The sequence below is a fragment of the Pelobates fuscus genome, chromosome 3 (assembly GCF_036172605.1).
Source record: "Pelobates fuscus isolate aPelFus1 chromosome 3, aPelFus1.pri, whole genome shotgun sequence".
NCBI classification, from domain to species: Eukaryota; Metazoa; Chordata; class Amphibia; order Anura; family Pelobatidae; genus Pelobates; species Pelobates fuscus.
Genome location: NC_086319.1, coordinates 57,342,032 through 57,368,195, shown reverse-complemented (window position 1 = coordinate 57,368,195; position 26,164 = coordinate 57,342,032). Strand labels below are relative to the sequence as shown.

General features: G+C 40.7%; 1 protein-coding gene across 2 annotated transcripts in view; it reads left to right on the top strand.

The window, feature by feature from the left end:
- Positions 1–5,081, top strand: part of NUDT4 (nudix hydrolase 4) — a 41,136-nt gene extending 36,055 nt beyond the window's left edge. The window contains exons 3-5 of one of the 2 annotated variants that reach the window (XM_063447105.1): positions 1,737–1,781; positions 2,327–2,414; positions 3,799–5,081. In XM_063447105.1, the coding sequence (XP_063303175.1) occupies positions 1,737–1,781; positions 2,327–2,414; positions 3,799–4,001 (336 nt within the window). In that variant the 3' untranslated portion in view covers positions 4,002–5,081. The remainder of the gene's footprint in view (positions 1–1,736; positions 1,782–2,326; positions 2,415–3,798) is intronic. The other variant, XM_063447106.1, reaches the window with a different exon arrangement.
- The last annotated feature ends 21,083 nt before the right edge of the window (positions 5,082–26,164 follow it).

Genomic DNA, 26,164 nt, shown 5'->3' with positions numbered 1-26,164 from the left:
AGTTTTTTTTTTTTTTTTTAAACTTAAACCTCAATATTAAAGGACCACTCTAGGCACCCAGACCACTTCAGCTTAATGAAGTGGTCTGGGTGCCAGGTCCAGCTAGGGTTAACTAATTGTTTTATAAACATAGCAGTTTCAGAGAAACTGCTATGTTTATCAATTAGTTAAGCCTTCCCCCTATTTCCTCTAGTGGCTGTCTCACTGACAGCCGCTAGAGGCGCTTGCGTGATTCTCACTGTGAAAATCACAGTGAGAGCACGCAAGCGTCCATAGGAAAGCATTATGAATGGTTTCCTATGTGACCGGCTGAATGCGCGCGCAGCTCTTGCCGCGCGTGCGCATTCAGCCGACGGGAGGAACGGAGGCGAGGAGGAGAGCTCCCCGCCCAGCGCTGGAAAAAGGTAAGTTTTACCCCTTTTCCCCTTTCCAGAGCCGGGCGGGAGGGGGTCCCTGAGGGTGGGGGCACCCTCAGGGCACTCTAGTGCCAGGAAAACGAGTATGCTTTCCTGGCACTAGAGTGGTCCTTTAAGGTTTAATCGCCGTGTTGGCACTTTAAGGAAAAAAAATTTGGCATGTATTGCGGTTTGGGCACTCGGGCTCAAAAAGGTTCGCCATCACTGCCCTAGAGTATCTTTCTTACTGTGCTCTGACATGAATGTTCCTTGTTTAACAATCTTTATAGAGCCTGCATCTAATTCATAATATTTCTTTAAATGTTAGGGTTAATCATAAAGTAATTGTGGGAGAAATTTTTATAAAAGTCTAACAATCGTCATGGAATCCAGTGTAATATTACTACTTATTGCTCTGGTTTTTTAACTTTAGCTTTCATTTTTCTTACAAACTTGTGTGCATACTTAACCTTTCTGGAAAATCTTACAGTAGAGTGTGATATACAGTGTGACTGCTTCATGATGAAGAGATGGATATTTTCATACATACAGCATTTCACTTTTATAATGCACAACTCCGTGTTAAATTTGCACAGATCTAGTTTGTGGCATGCTAGCAAAGATTGTCATACAGTTCATTGGGCTCTCATGTTGAAAGCGTGATGACAATCCCTGTAATTACTGTGGTGAGTTTATCATCCCTAGTAAGAAAAATTGAGGATCTATTTACAAATAAAATTTAGTCATATCCTATATAAGTTCTTTCTTCATACTGGAGAGAACCTATTTCAAAATGCCTAGTAGACCTCTCCAACAGGTAGTCCCCAGTAATGGTTTTCGCAATACAATTTTGTGGGGCTGCAATTGATTTATCTTCTACTTTAGCCGAGCAAGAGGTGCAAGAGAATATGGAGAACTGATAACAGCTCAAATAGCTTGGATCTCCACTTAGTTAATTCTCAAGCTGGTTTTAGCTCATCTTGTGCCATTACTTGCATATCTGACTGATTCCACTCATAAGGGTGGTACAAATCCAAAATGCAGGCCGGCTCCTTATGCACTTGAGATACAGCTACACCAGACAAAAATTTCAGCTTTGTTAACCCTCATCTTTGTAGCCAATACCCCTCTGTACACAGTGAGCAGGGGCATCCACAGCTGGATTACCCTTTTACCTTTTGGATAGGAAAAAAAAAGGTGCAAAACAATACTGAGTCGGTTTGCTGTCTGTCTATGTAAGGATTTAAAAATAATAATAATTAAGCCGTCTTGTGTATATTTTAGTCTTTTCTAAATTGCACCATTCCTTATACTAATTGCATGTTTAAAATTTCTTTCTAGGCTGGTGTAAAGGGGAAGTTAGGAAGACTTCTGGGAATATTCGAGGTGAGTAATTGTTTTACTCAAACAATAAGTTACTGCTTAATCTGTAAAAAAAAAATGCCGGCATTTGATTTCTCTTTGGTACTGTTCTACAACACACAAGAAGGAATTAGATATAGTCTTGATCTCAAATGTTTTATTTTGTGATTAACAAGGGAGCCTAAAACTTGTATCGCTAAAAGATGTTCCTAGGTATGTGCAGCACTTTGTCTCAAACAGCATTTATGCTAAAAATTAGATAATTAGAGCAATAAGTCAATGAGGTGTGTTAAGAGAGATCTTCCCAGTGTGCAAGTCAGATGTAGTAAAAGAAAAACAGGATGGCCCTTTACGTTGCCTTATCTACAAGCATGCAACCTAGTGCAAATTCCAACATTATGTTTGCATGCTAATGATTGTCAAGCCCTTAGAATCTAAAATAAATGACTGCTTTCCGCTGGGCAAATTCATTACAGAATGTATGTGAAGTCATAGAAATTGCATTTACCGGTACATTAAAATTAAAAATAATTTAAAGTGTTTAACTGATTTATTTTCTTCTTTTTAAGCAGAACCAAGATAGGAAGCATAGAACGTATGTTTATGTTCTCACAGTGACAGAAGTACTGGAAGATTGGGAAGATTCTGTGAATATTGGTACGACTATTTCCCTTTTGCCATTCATTTAGTAGTATTGAGTAGCTAGTATACGGTTTGTGAAAATTCTGTATAAATAGCTAGATCATGTATTAAACAGGAGTTGGACATATTCAGTGTTTCATATACAGTCATTAAAATGTGAAGCATTGTAACCATTACTCCTAAATCCTTATATATTTTTTTCACATAATTTTAACTCCTCTTGTAATCATAATAGTCTCAGGGGTAGATGCAGGGGTGTTTCAGGTGTCAATAGGTCAGGGATTCAGCCCAGTACATTTTGACTCCTTCCTCAAATAATGGCTTAATCCCCTCTTACTATGAGTATACTGTCTCAGAAGACCAACCCTAACCTATTCTATAAATAACATTGTGACACCAAACCTTTGAATTCAGAATATTACATGAATGTATACCGGTATTTATAAACTCCACATCTGCTGTACTTAGTCGAAGCCATGCTGTATTAACCTTTTATCCCAATGTATTAAAACTCTGCATCCACAGCAGTACTTCCACAGTGATTTGTATAGTTAACTTCAAATATTGTGCATTAAAGTGACACTGTCACAAATTATATAATTGAAAGGTTTCATTTCTCTGTCCATATTGCATGTGAAGAAGAGTTATCAATGAAATGCTGTCAAAAGTAAACCTGGGGCATTTCAGTCAAGGCTTCAACCCCTGTCAGCTTCCCCAGTAACACCCCTAGGTAGCAGTAAATTGAGGACAGTAAATCTGCATTTTTGTGTGATTTGCATATTTATTGGGTACAGTTGGGCAAAGCCTAGAAGTCAAATAAGTAGTAATTATTATTCTTAAAATATTAGCTATTGTATATTACCGGTAATCTTGAGGTATTTTAGGAATTCCTGGAGGAGGTTTCTGCATGTACATTTTTATAAAATAACTCTAATATTAAGAGTCAAACCATGTATTCATAGCATTAGAATGTTTCTTACGGTAATTATGTTTGTATGTAAACTAAAGTGCTTTAATTGCTGGATATTGCTTAATGTTTGCAGATGCTGATTTTTCATTTTCTTAAGAGAAGTAGAATTATGTTCCTCTGGAGGGATTGGTGTGACCATAATTATTTTATTAATAGGTTGTAGACAACTGGAAATCTGTGTTTAAATTTAAATTAATTTGAAATTTACTTAGCCATGTACCCGCAATGCTTAGTCCTGTAAAAAGTGACTGTTTCGATGCAGTAGGTCAGATAGAAAATGTTAGACAATATTCAAAACCATTCTGAGAGGTTTTTTTTGTCATAGTATGAGTAGCTAGACTTAGTATATCAAGATGTTAATACTAGTGTTGCAGTGGGCATCTACATCACAAATAATCTGACTGACATATTTATCTTTATTTTGTTCAGGAAGGAAAAGAGAGTGGTTCAAAGTTGAAGATGCCCTCAAGGTCCTCCAGTGCCACAAGCCAGTACATGCAGAATACTTGGAAAAATTGAAATTGGGGTGCTCCCCAACAAATGGAAATTCAGTGGTTGCCCCTTTATCAGACAGCACTGCTCTGTATGTTACTTCTGCACAGACTTCTGGGCTCCCATCAACTGTGAGATAAACTGTATATCATGGCATAGCCTCTGGTTCGCACTCAGTAGGGAGAATGGCCTTTGTTTTTTTTGAGCAGACATCCTTATGATTAGTCCTGGATTCTTGAGCAAAATGTTCTGTTTTGCTTTCTAATTTTTTTATTTTTTTTTTCCCTTCAACAATTTGACAAGTTTGTTTTTATCACTGTAAAATAGTATTTCATCAAACCAAAGCCATGGGGATTTTTTTTTTCTGATGCCTTTAATAGTCACCTTTTTGTCCATCTCATATCCATTCATTCAGTTGCTAACAAAAGAATGTTTTGAGTTTTTTTTTTTTGTGTTTAAACACCTTCACAACTGCTCTGTTTCGCTAGGAGGACTTGAACCATTTGTGGATGTAAGTTGGGCCTTTTTATGCTATGCATTAAAGGTTTTTTTCCTTGAGAGTAGTGTTGCAGAGGGAATGCAGCTGGATTGTAAAACGTGTGGTCTTTACCAATCTCAGTACTGGAAAGTCCACACTACATTCATGGCTGTTCCCTGCCATAGATATCTTCACTGAAGACCTATTCTGTAAAGTTAATCTTTTTTTTATGTGGATATTCCTTTTTTTTTTTTACTGTATAAATACTAGTTTCTGCTTATTCCCCGAATCCAATATTACGATGTCTGTGTCATTGGAGGAAATACAATGTACAGTTGTTTGAACTGCAAATAGCAGCTCAGTTGAATTGTAGCATACTTCATATGGATTAATAGAAAGTAAACTTTCTCTTTATAATATGGTGCCATTCTATGTACAGTATGAGATGCCCTACAAGAGATGTCCACCTCGTAGTTATTTCAATCACTGACTGGAAGCCGTATGCAGCTGTTTAAAGCTGTCACCGCAGTTTGTAATTCATACACTGTTAAACCTGATTGTATTCAGCTGATTATCGATCTCAGTGTTCTTTCCTTTGTTGATTGGCCATGAAATAATGCAGTAAACTACATTATCAGCCTGTCTAAATGTTACTGCATTCACTTTTTAAAGCTTCTCTTTGCAAGGGCAAAACATCAAGTGAGTGCCTAAGCCAATAAAACTGGAGTATAATTTGTTCTAATTGTAAGGCTATAATATTGCACATGTTTCACAGTAAGTGTAGATACCTTTCTAATCTCTATTCGCCAAGGTACTTGCATATCGATGCAACCAATAAATTTTCAGGTGCACAACATTGTATGAAATAATGCCCTTTCCCCTTTCTTGATTGCCAGTAACAAAAAACGCTAGACTTTTGTCTTGATAGCCTGGCAGTCAAGGGAGACGCATTGCGGTAGTCTGCATTATGGCAAAATCTCTGATGGGAAAATCTATTAACAACTCCTTTTAGCTCTTTTCTTTTAACCCCTTTGCTACAAGAAAAACAGTGGTGTTTTTTAAGGCACCTTTTTGTAGCCAAGAGGATAAAATAATTTTGTGCCTCCTCAAAGGCAGCAAGCAGTTAAGCTCAGGTTATGATTCATCATGTAAAACATCTCTATAAATACAACGTATATATTTCTAGTGAGGTTTTCTTTTGTTGTTTATGCATTTTGAGGGTTTATATTTGGTTTTCAGGGCCTCTCAAATCCCTGAAGTCTGATAATCAACCAAATCTTTGAGAGAAACCTTTGCAAAAAAAAAAAAGCCACTTGAGAAAACCTCACATCCTGAACTTGGGTCACCCTGGCTGTTTCATATCTGTAGATAAATTGTAATTTTGCTTCCAACATTAACATTCTATTCCATGTAAAAAATGCATTTTTTGTAAATAATCAAACCAGTAAAATTAACAGTAAGTGCACAAAGGATGGTCGTTGTAATTTAAACATTTTGTTACTCAACACAAATCTTTTTCTTCTACTTTTTTAACACAAATTGTGTAAAATGCTGCTATAAATTAAATGGATTGTGAGTGCTGTAACACATTTTTTTTTTTTTTTTAATTGTTGTTTAAGGATAGTGCCACAATTGTTATTAGTTCATTATACCTGTGCCATATGATTGCCTTTAATCCCTGAGTAATATTTGTACCATGCATATTTTACAGTTCGCCTTCATATAATTTTATGGACACTTTTGGAATTTATATTTCTTGGTGCAATAATGCGTATACTACCAGTGTTTTAAGGAGTGCAGGTGTCATTAAAGAGACGTAAACCCAGTATTATGCTTTTAATGGGGTGGAACAAATACCGGTTCGTACCTGCTTCATAATCTGAATTTTTGCATTTATTGGTAGTATTAGCATATGCGTGCCCCAACGAGTATCTGTTAAAGAGGAATGGTCATGAATTGTGTGCAAGTTCCTTTTTTTTTTTTTTTTTTTTTTTTTTTTATTATAGCAATTTCCCCTTCCCCTGGTGCAGTGTTTGCTGTGGTTTGGTTTTCAACAGTGGTAGATAAAACCCACCTCTGTCTCTTGACAAGGGAACTGAAGCTGATATTTGCCACCTTTATGCAAAGTACAGATTAGAGCTTTGTGTAAAAGGCACTGAAGGCTTGGTATTTATGGGTACATGATAAATCATAGGCATATGATTACTCTACCCAGTTTTTAGAGCCTTGTTCCGTAGAAACCTACCTGATTTTGTGACCGTGGTTCATGCACACAAAGAGTATAGTTTTTCATTTTAATGCCTACCTGTGCATTTGATGGCAGTGCCCACTACCAGGATAAATGTTCCATACCTGCAAATACTGCTATAAATATTGGGGTATACAAGAAAGGAACTTTCATGAGCAAAATGTTGACGGTTCCTCTTTAAGCACATAGCATACCCATCTATTAAACCCAGAAATAAGATGTCTTGCTGCCTTCTCATACTTTGCAGTTAAATAAAATGCATCTGCTGGTGTTTTTGATATTTTTTTTCACCAGAGGGTTTTTGTCCCCTCATCCAAATTCTTTTAAATTATTTCGAAAAGTGAAACAGATGATGTCTTTAAAATGTGGTTATCTATGCAGGGAGTGGACTAAATAACAAACACCCTGAAATATATGAAAGTTAAGAATAACAGAACAGCTAGTCCTGTAACACAAGTGCTGTGCAGTATGCACTGGGATACTGCCCCATATTTAAAGCTCTTAAAGGTTGATAATGATTAAATCTGATAATTGTGGAGGTCACAGAAGGTGTTTTTTTTTTTTTTTTTTTTTTTTTGCTTCATCCTGGCGTTCATAAACACAGCCACACACAGATTGTGAGTACCATTAACCATGCAAGTAAAAATCTCAATTTAATAGATATATTCAAGATTTTATACATAAGCATACACAGTAATTTAGATGTTCATAAACCCACTCTTGAATGCGTTCAGCAATGTGCACGGGCGTGTTAGCTTGGAATACCTGACGCCCATGCAGGGTACCCATACTTGGTCCTGTGAAATGGATTCCTGTTCAGCTTTTTATTCTACCATGAAAAGTAATGATGAGACAGAGTGAACACAAGATGACTGTCACGATGTATCCCCTGCCACCCTGAAAATAAAATAAAAGGAATTTCTCCAATGTTAAAATGTACTGCCTAAAAGTAAAAAAATCGGCTGAGGAAAAAAATAATTAATAATTGCTTTTAACACTTTGCATGGACTGTTCACTGTTTCTTTACAGCTATACATTTGGGACATTTGGTAATTATCTAGACTACACACACATTGTCCATATGTGGTAAATGCTTTCATCATTAAGAGATCCCCTCCCACACAATTTTTAAACATTTTGCTGCACCTATAGTTTGGGCACAGGCCATTTGTCCTGACGTGTTTTCAATGCAAAATAAGGCAACTGACGGTGTTCTAAAGTGACACTTGTCTCCTTTAAAACAAAATTATATACTTCTAATCTGATATCAGCCCATTAGGATTCTCCTTCGCAGCTGCATACGTACTTGTGCTTTCACGATTTAGTTACTCTATTTGTGGTGTTTTTCATTTTGTTCACCCCTGTAAATGATTACTATATATTAACCTATTTTATTTCCCTTTTAAATGCATTTTATGTAACCATTTCACAAACTGTAGCACTAAGCAGGCCATTACATTGAAGAGGCACCTGCAGAGTTGATCTCGATCTGTATACGGCAGTCTCCGTTATGGTTGCAGTTCTGTTCAATCACATCTGACAACCAGTTGTGTATTTTATAAAATGACTAGTCTGTGTTTTGTTTAAATGAAAGCTTTTGTTTGTGAGATAAGCAAAGAAGTAAGCTTGTGGCAATGTTTTAGGGGTTGTATTGCATGATTTTTTTTGTAACTCATTAACATGTTTGGAAAAAAAAAAGTTTATATATAAAAAAAAAACACATGTACAGTATTGCTGTAGCCTATCATCTTAACAGCTGGTGGCCTATATGCATTGCTGTGTAATATTTTGGACAGCATGGGTTGGGATATAGACCACCCAAGCTTTGCCATTTTGGCTGTTTTATGCCACAATCTTACACATCAATAACTGCGCAAATACAAAACCTCTATGCAATCTGAGCGCGTACTCTCTCTAATGAGAACAGTCTTTATAAGCAACACCATGCAGATCACTCCCGTGTAATGCATGTTTGGTTTTGCTGATGTGAACTCCCATCATTCCATCATACAAGGTTGTTCAGCTGTAATTTGCTCCTCTTTTGCATTCATGTTGCTGTCCAGAGCAAACAAAATGGCGAATGAGCTTTCATCGTTTCGAACGATGGTTGATCCAACATCTGTAACTTCCTGGAGAATATTAAAGTAGGCAAAGTCTGTGGGTGTTTTTTTTTGGGGGGGGGCAACATTTCTTTTATTTGGCAAAATTACATGTCTGCTGATGGAAAAGCAATATAAAGGCAAAATATTACTCCTGCTTCTCCCCCTGGTAATAGTAAGTACATTTTTTGCAAATTATTGACTCACTTGGAAGCATCTAGTTTGGCCCAGTTAATGTTTGGTCTGCCTTTCCCAGCTGAACGTAATGTAATGACCGCTTAAGCAAAGAAATTTCTCACTATGATTTGCTGTCTGTACAGATAAGCAAAGAAACTGGTTTAAATTGTAGACCCTTTAGAAGTGTAAGACTTGATGATACAACATATGTGAATTGGAGGTTATAAACATCTGAACAGCCATATTGATCTTTCATCGACTGTCATCCCACCAAGAGGAGTCGGTCTTTGAACATTGAGTTTGTTAAATTCCAAAATAAAGGTATAATATCTCTAAAAAAAAAATGTGCAAACCCTTAAAGTAGGCTTGGTGATCCATTGTTGTGCAATGTAAGCAAAATGTTGCCTTCAATCTCCCTATTGACACGTTCTACAGACAGGAAGATGGCATCGATAGATGCAGTTAATAGTGACATGTTCAAGGAATATAATGTGAAATGCCTGTTCTAGCCATTGTCATTTGCATTGTGTTGCAGGCAAAAAGTATGTTGCATGGGACTATGTATATATTTCAGTAACCCATGTGGAGTGTGGAAAACTTTTTCACTATATAGAAACTGACTGTACATATTTTTTTTTTTTAGTGGAACAATCAAATGTTAATCAGCTATTGAGTTTGTATATGAAAATTTTCAATCGTCAAGCTCATTAAAATTGTAAAGGATTCCTCAATCACTTTCTTCTTATGTGTTTGAGTATTTATTGATATTAATTAATTATGATGGCACAGATGTATGACAGTACATATAGTCTGTGGTGTACCTGGTTATTTAAAAAAGAAAGATGTATATTAACATTTCTTGGATGGTAGGCCCACTAACAGAAGATATCAAATTACACAGGCAGAAGAGGATATTGATCAGAATGAAAAACCAAACAATTTGTAAGATGCAATCAAGTATGAGGGAAAAGTGTTGAAAGAATCCAAATAACACAAAGGAATTTGCTTAGTCAGAGGTGTTTTGGAGTAGAGTTTTCTTTTCTGTTAAGGGCCAATAATTGCCATTTCTTGCTATCTTATTCCAAAGTGGAATGTGGTGCTGTTGATATGTCACTGGTCATTCATAGTTTAAATGAATACAAAATTATTGAAAATAGTAGAGAAATGCAGGTTTGTCAGGAAAAACAGGGAACGAAAACAGGGTAAGTCTTAAGTATATTCAAAGCCATACCCTAAAGAAGCACGACTTCATGCAAATGTATACTATTGGCAGATTTAAGGAAAATAAACAGTCTGACTATATTGCAGACAAGTTTCAAGGACAAATATTCTCATATCAGAGCCTGCTCTTCCTTGGATAAGTTATTCTCTACCTACGAGTGTGAATTTGAGTATGACACATAACTGGTGTGTAAAACCCCTATAGCAAAGATATCTTGGAGCCAGTCTAAGCATCATATATATTGACAATTACCAGGCGTACTCAAGTTCGACCTCCACTTCCTGATAACGATAATGCGGAAGTTCCTACTTCTGCAATGGTGACATTCTTCCTGTGTTTTGATGGACTTCATTTGCGGAGTTAATCAGCTGGCACTCTTTGAGCCAATGAATTCTGTCTAAATAGGGACCGAATTCTATTGCAGAAAAGAAACTTCCACCACTTAAGATATCTCAGAAAAAAACAGAGGCTATAGGTAAAAAGTCCCATCGTATGACATACCTGGGGGAAAGTGACAGGGGCTTTTGATACCATTACTACTATAGAATGCTGTAGTGGTTATGGTGCTTAAAATTACCATTTGTGAACAAATGGACCATAAATATAGCTAGAGATGAACAAGTATTTCTATTTTCAAGGTGGCATAAATACAATACTTTTCTAAAAAATAAGTGTGCAACACCCTGGTGCCTAGGAGAGCAAATTATTTTAAAACTAACTTTTAGAAAATGTGTGGAATGCCCCACAAAAATAAATGTGGTACGGTCACCAAACGGGTAAGCATAAGTGTTGTTTCTATGTCTCTGGAATGTAGGCAAACTGCTACCATGTTCATGGCCTAGAAGATATAAAAGGTAGGTTACAACACTTTATAACAGAAATGGAAAGTTTTTCGTTAAGAAGAAAGGGTAGAAAACCTGAACTTGTTTACATGGAGGGGAGGTGTTTTAGAGAAGATGAAACATTGTACCACCTCTGTATATAATATGTATGTGTAAACAGCATTTTATGAAATACAAGAGGCCATTTAGACTAGAATTTCTTTTTTAATTTTTTTTTTTTTTTTTTACCTGTGACCTATTTTAAAGGGTTTAAAGTTTTGGGATTTTCTACCTAAATGTTTTCTCATATATTCAGTGCAGATTTTTAAACAATGTCTGGATGTGTTTTTATTTTATTTTTTTATTTTTTTTAAATAAATAAAAATTCAAATTATACAGTGTTCACAGCTTGTTGGTACAGGAGACAACTGACTGCTATTTTAGCGTTAAAAGGGGGCTTTCAAACTGGTTTATGGGCCGCCTTTAGAATGAACAGCAGGATCGGTGTGTATAACATAAACGTTTATGGGAAAGAGGTGTATATCTGGTAAGGAAGGGGAAATCAAAACCAAAAAATGGCAGCCACCATCGGAATGAGGAAATACCATTAAGACTGTTCAGTAGCTATCAGTTGTGCTGTTACAGGAGCACTATAGGGTCGGGAACATAAACATGTATTCCTGACCCTATAGTGTTAAAACCACCATCTAGCCCACCCCCCTTTTTGCCTTTGACCTGCCTGCTGACATCAGAAGTGTTGTTCTGAAAACCAAATACAGTGTGTATAAGGTGCTTCACAATGTGTAACAATCAAATCTGATACCAGCAGCTTCAGAGAACAGAATGCAGACAAAAAAGTGGACTCTGTGTGTCAGGTGGTGGGAATATCACCTAAACCTTAGAGTCCCAAGGTGCAGCGCTTCCTTAGTTTCACTTACCCCTTAGTAACAATTCTTCCCCGTAGGATTGGCTTAGACCAGGGGTAGGCAACCTACGGCACTAGTGCCATGCACGGCACTCAAGGTGTCTTTGCACGGCACTCAAGACTGCTAGAGCCAAACAGGCTCTGGCATATTAGGAGTCCCAGGGAAACTTCAGATACCTGCTAATACAAAAAGGTGGTGAAGGACAATCCTTAATTTATGCATTGCAGCACATAGAGGAAGTGATCTCAGATCACTTCATTCCAGCACTTGTGAATGGGAATCCACACTGTAGTAGAGAAGCCTGCAGCTGCTGTTGCAGCTCCTGTCCTTGACCTGTACGTGGCCAGCCTGGTTCCCACTGGAACCCAGGGAAGCCACCCGCACTGCTAGATATACACAGAAATGCACAATAACCCTCCCCTCTTACAAATAATATGAACAGCCCACAAACATACACACAATCCGCAGAAACGTAACCTGCTAACAATCCACATACATGCACAAAACCCCACATGCAATACCCCACACATACACACACTACCAAAGACACAACGTGACATATCCATCCACACACACAATTCCACAAGCAGCCCCCATACACCGCCCACATTCATATGTATCATTCACGATACCACAAACTACTCCTGAACATACACATTATAATAGCTCATATACGCACAAATATTCAACGGTACAAAGCAATTACAGTATAAATAACACAAGCAGAATACGGCAGCACACACACACCTCAATTTAAAAAATTGGGCTGGCACGCTACGAGACATCACAATCCTATATCGGCACAGTGCTGCTAAAAGGTTGCCTACCCCTGGCTTAGACTGTGTGGGAGGCAGATCAGGGGCAGAGCCAGCACAATTCAAACATTCCTGGCCAATCAGCATCTCCTCATAGAGATTAATTGAATCAATGAATCTCTATGAGGAAAGTTCAGTGTCTGCATGCAGAGGGAGGAGATACTGAATGTTTGGATGCATTTTAGGCAGCCATGACCCAGGAAGGATCTCTAACAGCCATCTGAGGAGTGGCCAGTGAAGTTATCACTAGGCTGTAATGTAAACACTTCATTTTCTCTGAAAAGACAGTGTTTACAGCAAAAAAAACTGAAGGTAATGATTCTACTCACTAGAACAAACTCAATAAGCTGTAGTTGTCCTGGTGACTATAGTGTCCCTTGAAGACGGGCAGTATCTGAACACTTGGGAGTACCTTATTGGAGTCCCAGAGATTGATAAAATATATATGGTTCACTAATTTTGTGGAGAATGTGTTGCGCTACACTCTAGAAAAATGTTTTCTAGATCAATACATTTATTCAGTCTTAGTCAATCTGATTATATTGTGTGTGAAGTTTTATTATACTCATTTAGGACACTGTTGTAAATAAACTACCCTGTAAACTTTCCCTTTAAATCGATGAAATAAAAAAAGTATTCATTTGGCTTTTATATAACTATATAGAAGATGCCATTATAAGCACCCAGAACACTTCATCTTAATTAAGTGGTCTGGGTGCAAAGGCCCTGTGGTTTTGCTCCTCCAAGGTAAAACATTGACAGCCGCTAGATGGTGTTTCCAGAACAAAGTCTGACTCGGTTCTTGGCGTTTGATGTCCACAGGCATTGCATGAGGATGTCTTATCCTCATGAGGTGCTTCTAATAGAGAAGCTTTGGATTGGTGCATCAAGGCAATCACTGAGGAAAAATGGTTCTCTCTGTGAGAAGCATTTGATTGGATGAAACTGTTTTCAAGCCTGATGACCACAGAGGAGATGGAATGGCCTGCAGAGAAGGGTCTGTCTTGGTGCTAGATTACAGGTAAATAAAGCATTATTGCAATAGTTTTATTTCATTAAATACAAGAGCCTTACACTCTTAAAGATCAGACTGTGAGCAACAAAAAAAAGTTTTGATGTGGGTACTAAAAAGGTAGAATACTCAAATTATCGAATTATTATATATCTTGTGAATTGGCAAATGTAAAAACTCATGACAAAGAAACCATTATTTCCATAAAGTATCTCCGAGGATACAGCCTTTGTCTGCAAGCCACCCAACAATTTGCATGAATATTATGCTAATTGCCTTCTTGAAGTGGCTCGAAAAGCATAGAGACATAACCTTATTTTTTATTATTTTTTTTCTTTCAAGCGAAGATACAAATTTAAACTTGTGCAAGGGTAAGTCAGTGTGTTTTTATGTGCATGTATATCAATTTACATGCTAATTATGAACCTGCTTAAACTACTGGAACTGCGCTCAGTATCTGTTTGGCTTTGGCGTTGGCTATGAGTTAAGAAAATAAAAGGAAAAACAGGTCAGCATAAACAGAGAGGTATGACAGCTACGAAGAGATCAGGCCTCAACTAGTCGCATGGTAGATTAGATGTAGTGCCATCCAGCTCTTTGGCAGCTTCTCTGGTGTCAGAATCAACCTCTCCCTGCAAGTGGCATAGTTGGCATGTGGTTAGGAATGTCCAGGTGAGTAGCTGTGGAGCCGTTCCAGGTGTGGGCTCTTCTCCAGCCCTCGGTTTGTGTATGAGCCTGTTCCACGGTCTGCAGCTTTATTGATCGATAAGTCCATTCCACCTCTAGGGTAGACACAGGCTTCTAATACCATGTCCTGTAGTGGATACCCCCTCTTGGGGTGTGAGATTGGCACCGGGGTAAACCCCGCAAGTGCGGTATCAGGCAGTTAGTCATCCGGAGCTGGTACGCGGGAAGGAAGCTCGAGATCTCTGCTTAGGATGCTTGTGTGTTTAGGTCTTCCGTGAGGTCAGGCGTTGCATGAGGTGCGTGTTGTGGTTCACTTACATGCTGCCTCTTCACCTCCAGCTGCTTCTGTCGGTTGAATAGCTTCCGGCAGAAGTTTGAAAAGATTTCTTCTAGCCGCACCACTGTTGTCCCACTCAAGCCTCCGTCATGGGAGGTAAGCTGTGCATCCACCATCTTAGGACACGCTATAATAAGGGCACAGAGTTTCATGGACAACCTGGTGGGTCCCACTCCACCAGTGGTTCAATGAGTTTTTGCCGTGACATCCCTCACCGGTGGGGGGGTAACAGGGTGCCACGTCGTGTCCGCTTGCTCCGGCAGTGGCAGCAACAGACCGTGACATGACGTCATATTCCGGCTCCCGCGGTATCAGCAGACAGCGCGCGAGGGAGCAGAGCAGCGAAGTTAGAGCTCCCTCGCCGCGCCTGATTACAGCACAGCCGCACGCCGCCCAGCAGCCCCACTGGACCCCAGGGAAGGATTCAACATCCACACCAGCTCTCCAGGTAGGGAGGCTGGGTGGAAAATATTTATTTATAAAATAATTAGTGAGTGTATGTGTGTGTGTGAGTGTATGTGTGTGTGTGTGTGAGTGTATGTGTATGTGTCTGTGTGTGAGTGTGTGTGAGTGTATGTGTCTGTGTGTGAGTATGTGTCTGTGAGTGAGTGTGTGCGTCTGTGAGTGACAGAGCGTGCGTCTGTGAGTGACAGAGCGTGCGTCTGTGAGTGACAGAGCGTGCGTCTGTGAGTGACAGAGCGTGCGTCTGTGAGTGACAGCGCGTGCGTCTGTGAGTGACAGCGCGTGCGTCTGAGAGTGACAGCGCGTGCGTCTGAGAGTGACAGCGCGTGCGTCTGAGAGTGACAGCGCGTGCGTCTGAGAGTGACAGCGCGTGCGTCTGAGAGTGACAGCGCGTGCGTCTGAGAGTGACAGCGCGTGCGTCTGAGAGTGACAGCGCGTGCGTCTGAGAGTGACAGCGCGTGCGTCTGAGAGTGACAGCGCGTGCGTCTGAGAGTGACAGCGCGTGCGTCTGTGAGTGACAGCGCGTGCGTCTGTGAGTGACAGCGCGTGCGTCTGTGAGTGACAGAGTGTGTGCGTCTGTGAGTGACAGAGTGTGTGAGTGACAGCGTATGTGAGTGACAGCGTATGTCTGTGAGTGACAGCGTATGTCTGTGAGTGACAGCGTATGTCTGTGAGTGACAGCGTATGTCTGTGAGTGACAGCGTATGTGTGTGAGTGAGTGTATGAGTGTGTCTGTCATTGAGTCTTTGTGTGACTATCAGTGTGTCTGTCAATGAGTCTGTGTCTGTCAGTGACGTCTGTATGTTTGTCATTGAGTGTGTTACTTTCAGTGTGTACAGAGTGTAGCGGAGCGGAGCGCGGTACAGGAGCTTCTGTTTCCTGTACCTGGCCAGACTGACAGGAGGTGCTCACAGAGAGAGCACTCCCTGTCAATTCGGCCGGGTACAGAAAACTGAAGCTCCTGTACCGCGCTCCGCTCCGCTACACTCTGTACACACTGACACACCAGGAAGGGGAGTGTGACCACTAAAGGGGTGTGGGGTGCACCAAGGGACAGGGAGGGAATGGGAGAGAAACACCAAGAGACAGGCAGGGCCGGTGCTTGGATTTTTAGGTACATAGGCGAAGATGCATTTTTCCGCCCCCCCAAAAAACATCTTCACCTATGTGCCTCTTAACCAGCCCCTCTCCCCTCCCCGACCATTAAGGGTCCCTTCCCTGTCTCTTAGTGTTCTTCTCCCCTCCCCCGTCTTTTCCCTGTCCATTGGTGCACCCCACACCCCTTTAGTGGTTACACTCCCCTTCCTGGTGTGTCAGTGTGTACAGAGTGTAGCGGAGCGGAGCGCGGTACAGGAGCTTCAGTTTTCTGTACCCGGCCGAACTGACAGGGAGTGCTCTCTCTGTGAGCACCTCCTGTCAGTCTGGCCAGGTACAGGAAACAGAAGCTCCTGTACCGCGCTCCGCTCCACTACACTCTGTACACACTGAAAGTCACACACTCAATGACAAACACAGACTCATTGACAGACACACTGATAGTCACACACAGACTCAATGACAAACATACTCTCACTGATTTGACAGACACACACTCATACACTGACAGACACACACAGACGCACTCACTCACACACACACACGCTGTCACTCAGACGTACGATGTCACTCACAGACACACACGCTGTCACTCACAGACGCACACTCTGTCACTCACAGACGCACACACTGTCACTCACAGACGCACACACTGTCACTCACAGACGCACACACTGTCACTCACAGACGCACACACTGTCACTCACAGACGCACACACTGTCACTCACAGACGCACACACTGTCACTCACAGACGCACACACTGTCACTCACAGACGCACACTCTGTCACTCACAGACGCACACTCTGTCACTCACAGACGCACACTCTGTCACTCACAGACGCACACTCTGTCACTCAGACGCACACTGTCACTCACAGACGCACACTCTGTCACTCACAGACGCACACTCTGTCACTCACAGACGCACACTCTGTCACTCACAGACGCACACTCTGTCACTCACAGACGCACACTCTGTCACTCACAGACACATACACTCACACACACACACAGACACTCACTAATTATTTTATAAATAAATATTTTCCACCCAGCCTCCCTACCTGGAGAGCTGGTGTGGATGATGAATCCTTCCCTGAAGTCCAGTGGGGCTGCTGGGCGGCGTGCGGCTGTGCTGAGATCAGATGCGTCGAGGGAGCTCTAACCTCTCTGCTCTGCTCTCTCGCGCGCTGTCTGCTGATACCGCGGGAGCCGGAATATGACGTCATATTCCGGCTCCCGCGGCATCAGCAGACAGCGCGCGAGGGAGCAGAGCAGAGAGGTTAGAGCTCCCTCGCCGCGCCTGATTACAGCACAGCCGCACGCCGCACCGGGGCCGAGATTGTGGCCCGGCAGGAGGGAGAGCTTCCCTCCTGCTGGTCACTGAAATCTTGCGCCCCCAGAGCCCGTGCGCCCTAAGGCGGCCGCCTGTGCCGCCTTATGGACGCGCCGGCCCTGGAGACAGGGAAAAGAGGGGGGAGGGGAGAAGAACACTAAGGGACAGGGAAGGGACCCTTAATGGTCGGGGAGGGGAGAGGGGCTGGTTAAGAGGCACATAGGTGAAGATGTTTTTTGGGGAGGTGGGGGGGGGCAGAAAAATGCATCTTCGCCTATGTACCTAAAAATCCAAGCACCGGCCCTGATCACAGTCAGGGGAAGTGTGGCTAGGGCTGCATAAACAGAAACAAATGTGATTTAAAGGATCACTATAGTGTCAGGAAAACAAAGCGGTTTTCCTGACACTAGTGCCCTGAGGGTGCCCCCACCCTCAGGGTCCCCCTCATGTGGTAGCCTTTAGAGACTGGATTAACCCCAAATGTAAACATAGCAGTTTCTCTGAAACTGCTATGTTTGCATCTGAAGGGTCAAAACCTGAGGGACCTGGCACCCAGACCACTTCATTGAGCTGAAGTGGTCTGGGTGACTACAGTGTTCCTTAACTCCGGGATGGCGGAGAGTTGAACGGTGAGACTGCATGGGCATGGCTATTCACAAAAGCTGCTTCATTAAACTAAAGTTGTTCTGGTGACTATAGTGTATCTTTAATAATAAATGCAATAATTACAAATTGTTACAGGAACAACCGGTTGTTAAAACCCTGCATAAAAGAGCTTAAATAAATACAGTATCAATAAAACTCTTAATATATATATTTTTTCCTTTAGTTTAGAATGTCATCACTCACTTGTTTTTGTTTGTTTGATTCAGAATGGGAAATCCGGAACAATGTTCCCATTGGAACAATAAAACAAGCCATTACGTCAGGAGGAGACACTGGTCCCTGGTTAAAATATATAAGGGGAGAGTTAACTGCTCAGAGTTTTGTGGAAGAATTTGGAAAGCCAAGCTCAGATATTGTGAGTTTACATTATATTTTTTAATCTAGTTTGCTTTTAAAAAAAAAATGTTTTTAGTTTTTTTAAGAGCCGTATGTATTGTAAATCTGACCTATATATTACATTCCTAACTTGAGGCATTAAAATCTTCACTGTCATGTTGTAGGTGTAGTAGCATACCATTTATCTAAATTGTGAGATTGGTAGCTTGCATATAAACATATCATAAAGCAGCAATTTATTGTGTCGTTTAAATAAAAAAAAAAAATACAATTAACCTATGTTAATTTGTACAACATTTATTTCTTTATTAATTTGTCATATATGTAAATATTGGTGGGATAAAACATTTTGGAGATATGTGGCTGTCTGCCCGCACCATCCCACGCCACACCTTTCTGTCAGTCCCTACATTGGCTTCCTGTAAGATATAGGGCTCAAATTAAAAATTCTGGTTCTTACTTTTAATTCTCTAGATAATGCTGTTCCCATCTATCTATTCTCTCTAATATGTCCCGTCTAGTCCCTTACGATCTGCTGAAGACTGGCGTCTATCTTCTGTCCATACTCCCACCTCTGATGCTCGCCTTCAAGATTTCTCGAGGGCTGCACCGTTCCTGTGGAACTTGTTTCCCTCCTCCATAAGATGCTCACCCAGTCTCCACTCCTTCAAAAAAGATCATTAAAAACCCACTTCTTCATAAAAGCGTATCAATTAAACTGTTAATAGCTCCCGACTGATTCCTCTCTTGCAACTATAATTAAGTGTTCTTGCATAGCAAGACCACTTAATGTTATCTCACATATATATTATTATTATTAAGTGTTCTTGCATAGCAAGACCACTTAATGTTATCTCACATATATATTATTATTATTATTATTATTCTTATTATAGCCAAATTTGCCACCCTAACTCCTCCCACAGTTTTTACACTACATAGACAAAAATATACCAAAACGTGCAGATTGTTCCCGATCGGATTGCTATTACTTTGTGGAACGTTTCGCCGAATGGTTCACGGAATATCGTCGTTCTTGTGGCGAAATTTGTCCCATAGGAATGAATGGCAAAGCTAGAGTGGGAGCTGGCAAAAGCTGAAAAATCAGGACATGATTTCTAAACTGCCACCACTCCCTCATTTTCAGGCCCACCTACACAAATCTTATATCAAAACGTTCAGCTATCCCTGCTGCCACTAGAAATGTCCACGGCTAAGCCATAGTCCTGATAGTTTTCACAATATGACCATTTGTTTGCAACTCACGCCTTCCATTGACATTCATTGAAACTCTACTCTGCAAAGCTCACATTTGAAGGGCATTTTCTAAACTGCGACTGTGCCTTCATTGTTAATATCTCAGAGACAAACTATACATCAAAATGTAGGTCTGGGTCTTGTGATTCTCACAATATAAAGCTCTTCACTGTAGGATTTATAGTTTTAGAAATATGACCGTTTGAAGATGGCAACCGCAAAAATACTCTGACCTGTGCCAGGCTGCAGCAGCAAGTGATGTCATAGACAAAGCATTTTACACCTGCTCATTTTTTTATAACTGTATGTTTTAATGTAACTGTGAAGCACTTTGGGCAACAACATTGATATTAAATGTGCTATATAAATAAATAATAACAGTTACTCCGCCCACTCCAGTTGTAGACTACTGGTGGAGGCAAGAACACTTCCCACAATTTCCCCAGAAATTGTAGCTTTTCTAGTTATTAAGTGTTCTTGCATAGCAAGACCACTTAATGTTATCTCACATATATATTATTATTATTATTAAGTGTTCTTGCATAGCAAGACCACTTAATGTTATCTCACATATATATTATTATTATTATTATTCTTATTATAGCCAAATTTGCCACCCTAACTCCTCCCACAGTTTTTACACTACATAGACAAAAATATATCAAAACGTGCAGATTGTTCCCGATCGGATTGCTATTACTTTGTGGAACGTTTCGCCGAATGGTTCACGGAATATCGTCGTTCTTGTGGCGAAATTTGTCCCATAGGAATGAATGGCAAAGCTAGAGTGGGAGCTGGCAAAAGCTGAAAAATCAGGACATGATTTCTAAACTGCCACCACTCCCTCATTTTCAGGCCCACCTACACAAATCTTATATCAAAACGTTCAGCTATCCCTGCTGCCACTAGAAATGTCCACGGCTAAGCCATAGTCCTGATAGTTTTCACAATATGACCATTTGTTTGCAACTCACGCCTTCCATTGACATTCATTGAAACTCCACTCTGCAAAGCTCACATTTGAAGGGCAATTTCTAAACTGCGACTGTGCCTTCATTGTTAATATCTCAGAGACATACTATACATCAAAATGTAGGTCTGGGTCTTGTGATTCTCACAATATAAAGCTCTTCACTGTAGGATTTATAGTTTTTAAAATACGGCCGTTTGAAGATGGCAACCGCAAAAATACTCTGACCTGTGCAAGGCTGCAGAAGCAAGTGATGTCATAGACAGGGCCATTTGCACCTGCTAATGTTTTTATAACTGTATGTTTTAATGTAACTGTGCAACAACGTTGCAATTAAATGTGCTATATAAATAAATAATAACAGTTACTCCGCCCACTCCAGTTGTATACTACTGGTGGAGGCAAGAACACTTCACAATTTCCCCAGAAATTGTAGCTTTTCTAGTTAGTCTAATACTATCCTTAACTTTTTGTGTAATTTTACCCCACTCCCTCTAGCATGTAAGCTCATTGAGCAGGGCCCTCAACCTCTCTGTTCCCGTGTGCCCAATTTGTCTGGCTACAACTACATGTGTTTGTCCACCCACTGTAAAGCGCTGCGGACTTTGTTGGCGCTATATAAATAACATAATAATATAGCAAGAGTGAGTCCCACCCATCCTCCCTCTCTCCCCTTCCTCCCACCCCTCTCTAAAATCAATGCTTCAGACTTCAAATCTATCAACAGGAGATGAGCGCAGAGGGGGTAGGATAACAAAAAATAAATAGAGTGGACTGAGAGGCAGTTGAGTCTACTCCCCCCTATTCTTTAGCAATCTTTGTTCTATATTGTGGACTTGTGTACTATTTCTGTAATGACATGAAGGGGTGCTACCCTGGAACAGCACTGTCACTTTAAATGTGTGAACCAATACAGCAAAGAAATAAATGAATAGGGTAAATCAAGAGATATATATATTTACAGAGAACCAAAAGACAAAAAATATATATATACACACACACACACACACACACACACACAAAATGCCACAAAATATATACAATAAATCAGAATAAGCACGAATCGTGCAGGCAACATATACTGGAACAGTCCTTTGGTACAAGGGCAGGATTGTGCAGTTACCACGAGTAGCAGGTAGGGCACAGATCCAGAGTTACAAGATTAATATACTGATACCAAGAAGCAAAATCAGAAGTAAAATAAATGAACAAGGCTGCAGGGTCAGGATCACTGGTAATAAAACAGATCACGAAACCAGAACACAGGATCGGAGGGCGCAGCAACGAAGGACCAGGAGGACACAGTAATGCAGGATCAGGAGGACACAGGAACAAAGACCAGGAGGCACAGGACCAAGGACCAGTATGCAGGATCAAGGAGGAAGGAGCCAGAATCACAGGGAAACAGGAGACAAGAGACAATGAGTGAGGGGAGAAACCAAACTATATAGGTGCTAAACAAGGGCCAGGTGAAGTGCTTAACGAAAAGAAATGAGAAACAGTGCCAAACAGAAACAGTGGTGAGTGTGAGTACTGCATGAGGGCATATTAACTAAGGAGTGTCGTGACAATTTCAATGACAAGTCATAATCACAGTTGGTGGTTCACGTCGGCATCACACTATTAAAGCCTAAGGCTGTACCACCACCACTGTGCAATACATTATAACATTCCTTCCACACAACGATGCTTTATTGCCACTTTTAAATGACAGAATAATTGTAACATTCTTTAACTATTCATAGAAAGATTATCAATTCTTGGATAAAAATAACTTATCACTAGGTAGGGTGGGGTACATTTTCTGTTACTTCCCCTCTTTCTATAATCAATGTGATTAGGCCCTTAGACCACCCTGGTCTGGTTTTCTGGCTAACATTGCCTACATTAGGGTAGTCAACCTTCGTCATTCTTGGATTTGTAGACCTAATCTTTCATAATTCTCTTATAGCCATATCAGGGAAGATGTAGTCGGCAAAATCTGGAGCGTCGAAAGTACCTTTTCTTTCCCTAATAGTGCAAAAATAATGGGGTAGTCAGAGTTTATTTCAGCTATTTTCCTCCCAACATCACATGGTTCCATACTAAAGTGAATATTGTTGGGAATTCAAAGTAGCTGAATTAGAAACGTTCACCCAAGTCAGCTAGGCTTTCAGTTCAGCAATTTTGACTTTAAATTAGAAAATTCACTTTAAGCTCACAACAATCCTCAGTTCAGAGAATAATGCCTTGTTTCCACTGAGCGGATCGGTTCGGGTCGGTTCGGTACGGTACGCTATTTCGAGTGTTTCCATTATGAAAGTGGCCCATACAACCGAACCAAACCGCACCATTCATGGTCCCCCTTTAGATGTAGGGCCATAGGAAATGGTACGGTACGGTTAGGGCGGAGCTACTGGCGTCACACAATACATTCCACTGATTGGCGGACAGAAAAACGTCAATGCTCACGTCAAAGGCAAGCGCGAAATAAACACCACGTCGCCGTTTAGTCCAGATAATAGGAGAAGGATGCCTGCAAACAACAGCAAGCTCTGGTCGGCTCAGGAACTATCCACTTTCCTAACTATAATTGGCGATAGCGTTATTCAGAGTGAGCTTGATGGATCAGTGAGAAATGAAAAGGTGTATAAAGATATTTCTCAGCGGATGGCTGCTGAGGGATTTGAACGGACATCGGGTCAGTGTAGGGCAAAGCTTAAAAAGCTGAAAGGCCAATATAAAAAAATTAAGGATGCCAACAGCCGTAGTGGAAACAGTCGAAGTAGTTGGAAGTGGTACGACGCCATGGATGCCATTTACGGTCATAGGCCGGCAAACCAAGGCAGGGAGGGCGGTCTGGACTCTGCATCTACACTTCTCGAATCCATGATAGAACCCGTTGGTAAGATTTATTTTTTTCTTAATTTGCATTGGCTTTCGCTCTGCTAACCATTTATAGATTCACTGAACAAAACCATTAACTATTTGCACCAATAAACACATTTTATTTGTACAGTGTACTGAACTATTGATCTGTGCATTTTCAGATACAGTTGAAGGACTCTCCAATGATACCTCAAGCTTTTCATATGTTTCTGACGATGGTCCATCAACGTCGTTCAGCAGCACCAGTACGATTACGTCAACACCGACCCAACCACAGACCCAACCGCAGAGTATACCCAATGCACCCCGGCACACTGGTAAGACATGCTGTTCAGAGTGAACATTGTAATTGTGCATTTCACTAACTTTTAATTTACAGCAAACTGTGAACTCACTCAAAATGCTTCTATATGTAGTTTGTTTGCATAATTAAATCCATAATCATAATTGTACATTGTCTGTATATACTGCTATTTAAATTCCATTGTATTTTGAGCTTATCTTAAGTATATTGTGTTTAGGGTGTTTATTTTACTTTGTGCTTATACTGTTCTTATGTGTTACATATTTTCCTTATTTACATTATGTTAAATGATAGATATCCACCTGTTTTTTGTACCAATTGCTAAAAAAAAAAAAAAAAGCACTATTATGGTCTTTTGTATATTCCAGGTGATAGGAGACGGTTTCAGCTGGATTTGCGCACAGTCATGGAGGATATGCGGGCAGCAGAGGAAAGGCAGCAGGAAAGGATGGAGAACCTTTCTGAGCGGCGCTTTCAGGCACTGCGTCAAGATGCCCAGGAAGCGAGGCGCCAGGAGGCAGAAATCGCCCGGCAGCAGATGGAGCAGTTGGCTAACTTCAACCAGGCCTTCCTTGGTGTCCTTGGGCAGCTTGTTCAAGTGCTGGGAGGCAGTCGTGATCCCAGGTCACCGCCCAGGCAGTAGTTCCTTTCCACTAGCACATGACCTGTACACTTCTTTATTTTATTTTTTTGATAATTACATTTATTTTTGCTTTTTGTAAATAATGTTTATTTGTAAATATATTTTTTTACTCTGTACTTGTGAGTATATTTTGAAAGATCACTTTTTTATTAGAATAAAAAACAGGATAGACTTTTTGTGTGTGTCTGATTAAATTTAAAACTTTATTAAAAATTTCTTAAATGTAATAAAACCGTAATAAAACCAGGGTAAGAAATTAAAGGTTGAGGTGCTGCATGAGAGCCTGACGTATTTCACTGCACTCTTCTTCGCTATCCAGTGTAATTACCCGTCCTGGCTCTTCTGCAGACGTATTCCAATCCTGGTGGAAGTCTTCTCCATGTCTTTCACAAAGATTGTGAAGAGCACAGCAAGTAAGCACCATGGATTTGACAAGTGCAATGTCACTGTCATTCCTCTTCATAAGACAACGCCACCTACCCTTAAGTCTTCCGAATGCATTTTCAACTCCGACACGTGCCCTGGATGTTTTCTTGTTGTAGGTTTGTTGTTCTAGTGTCAGGCGGCCATTGTCAGGAAATGGTTTCAGGAGCCAATTTTGTAAAGGGTAGGCAGAGTCCCCGAGCACATAATAGCCAACATTCACCCCCCCAATGTTCTTAGTGCAAACAGGATACAGGCCTCCCTGGCCAACCCAATCCCAAAATGTGGACAGTCGTAGAACCCGAGCATCGTGCAAGCTCCCAGGCTTTCCTACGTTCACACTCCAGAATAGTCCTTTTCCATCCACTACTCCTTGGAGGATGATGGAATGCCACCCTTTTCTGTTGAAGTAGTCAGTGTGGTATTCTTGTGGTGCTATTATTGGTATGTGTGACCCATCAATAGCACCAACACACTGTGGAAGGCCCCACCTGTTCTCAAAGTAGTCAGCCATGTCTTTAAGCTTTTGCCAGTCCGGAAAATGAATAATTTCAGGAGCTAGCAATGTGCATACAGCCTTACAAAAGTCCTGCACACACCGGCACACTGATGATTTACTGACACCAAAAAGATGACCTATACTTCTGTATTCACTGTTGGTAGCCAGCTTCCACAGTGCAATGGCAACTCTTTTCCTCACAGGCACACAAGCTCTGAAGTTGGTGGTTTGCTTCTCCATCGCTGGACCTAGCTTTGCACAAAGGTATAAAAATGTTTCCTCAGACATTCTGAAATTGTGCACCCACTGTGTGTGTGTGAATCCAGGGACGGTCACATCCCACCACTCATTGGCGCGGCGGAGAGCCCAAATGACTGGTCGGCGGCGCTGTTTTGACAAAAGGAGAAGCGTCTAAAAAAATAAACAAACAAAAAAGGACAGATGTTACTATATCACTATTAATAGCATCATGTATAAAAGCGATCAACAAAAATAACATAAGGAGTATTTATGTATAAGGTGTAATTCTTGATTTTTACAAATGTGTGCAACATGATGTTGTTAAATACATAATGTATTTCCTTCCCATCTTATATTCAATTTTTAACATATTCAGTAT